General features: G+C 49.9%; 1 protein-coding gene across 1 annotated transcript in view; it reads left to right on the forward strand.

The window, feature by feature from the left end:
• Positions 1-753, forward strand: part of LOC119592400 (zinc finger protein 408-like) — a 1,097-nt gene extending 344 nt beyond the window's left edge. Inside the window, exon 3 of the mRNA XM_037941222.1 lies at positions 5-753. Coding sequence (XP_037797150.1) covers positions 5-696 — 692 coding nt within the window. The 3' untranslated portion in view covers positions 697-753. The remainder of the gene's footprint in view (positions 1-4) is intronic.
• Positions 754-1,227: the final 474 nt, after the last annotated feature.

Consider the following 1,227-nt stretch of genomic DNA (forward strand, 5'->3'; position numbering starts at 1 on the left):
GCAGAAGGCGCGTCAAACTTTCCTTCTCACAGTCTCCCTACATCGTTCCACGACCCGATCTTCCCTGTGCCACAAGACTCCGCCTCTTGGGAAAGCCTCCTCCTCGATCCACTCCAAGAGGTGGACCTCTTCAGCCTCCCTCAGATGTACACTCCGTTCCTCCCCTTAACGCCACCTCTCGCTGACGCGTATCTCGGTGCCGGATCTTCGCCTACCACACCTTCAGTACCCTCGCCTCCTTATTCGTGCCCACCAGCCCCTTCCTCTTCCGGACGAGGGTTGATTCCCTCCGTGTATCCCTCTGGAACGCTGACGCCCCCGGTATCTCCCGCACCAACAGTTATCGCCACGAACCTCGCCGCGCAGCAGGTCCGAGTCATCACTCCGTCGGAGGTCTTGCCGTTGTCGGGGAAACCCGTCGTGGCCAAGCAGACAAGGCAGAAGTTCCCCTGCTCCGATTGCGGCAAGCTCTACACGCAGCGCAGAGCCAGGGACCTACACATGCTCGTCCACACGGGAGAGCGCCCTTTTGTCTGCGACCGCTGCGGCGCCGCCTTCAACCGCCCCGGAACGCTCAAGGTGCACCGCATCACGGAGGTCTGCCTTCGCAAGCAGCGGAGGGCGTTCGACCAGCGTGCCAGCGCTCGAGCTGGGAGGACGTGGGCGCACCGCACGTCAATGGCCGCGCCCAAGTGATTTTTGTTTTTCAGTTTTTTCTTGTCGCTTTCTCAATAAAACCTTTGACCAGTTGAAGTTCTTTGTTTGCTTATCGATTTTCACCTATTTTGCTATCAGCGTATAAATCGTACTCATACTCTTTGTGTACGATAAATTTATCATTTCTTTCGTCGCGTAAAAGGAATAAATCATCGGGGAGTTGTAGCAATCTTTCAATATTTATATGAACTGTAAAACTTGGAAGGCATTCCCAGCAACCCATCATCGTGGCCGATATTTTCACCATGCTTTTTTTATTGTTTATTTTACTAATCTTTAAGTACACGTACAATAACCATTGTGTATGCCGATATACAGATCACACTGCAAATCACACGAGAATCGATAAATCATTTGACAGATTACATGGCGGTGACCGTGTAACTTCGGCTTGAAATACTGAGATTATTAAAATTAAAGGAAGTGTATAATTCATTTAGAAGTATGGGGCGATAATAATTTACTAGCGGTTTGGTAAAATTTATTTTTATTCTAAAAATTAGTGGTCGT

The sequence above is a fragment of the Penaeus monodon genome, chromosome 30 (assembly GCF_015228065.2).
Source record: "Penaeus monodon isolate SGIC_2016 chromosome 30, NSTDA_Pmon_1, whole genome shotgun sequence".
Taxonomy (NCBI): domain Eukaryota; kingdom Metazoa; phylum Arthropoda; class Malacostraca; order Decapoda; family Penaeidae; genus Penaeus; species Penaeus monodon.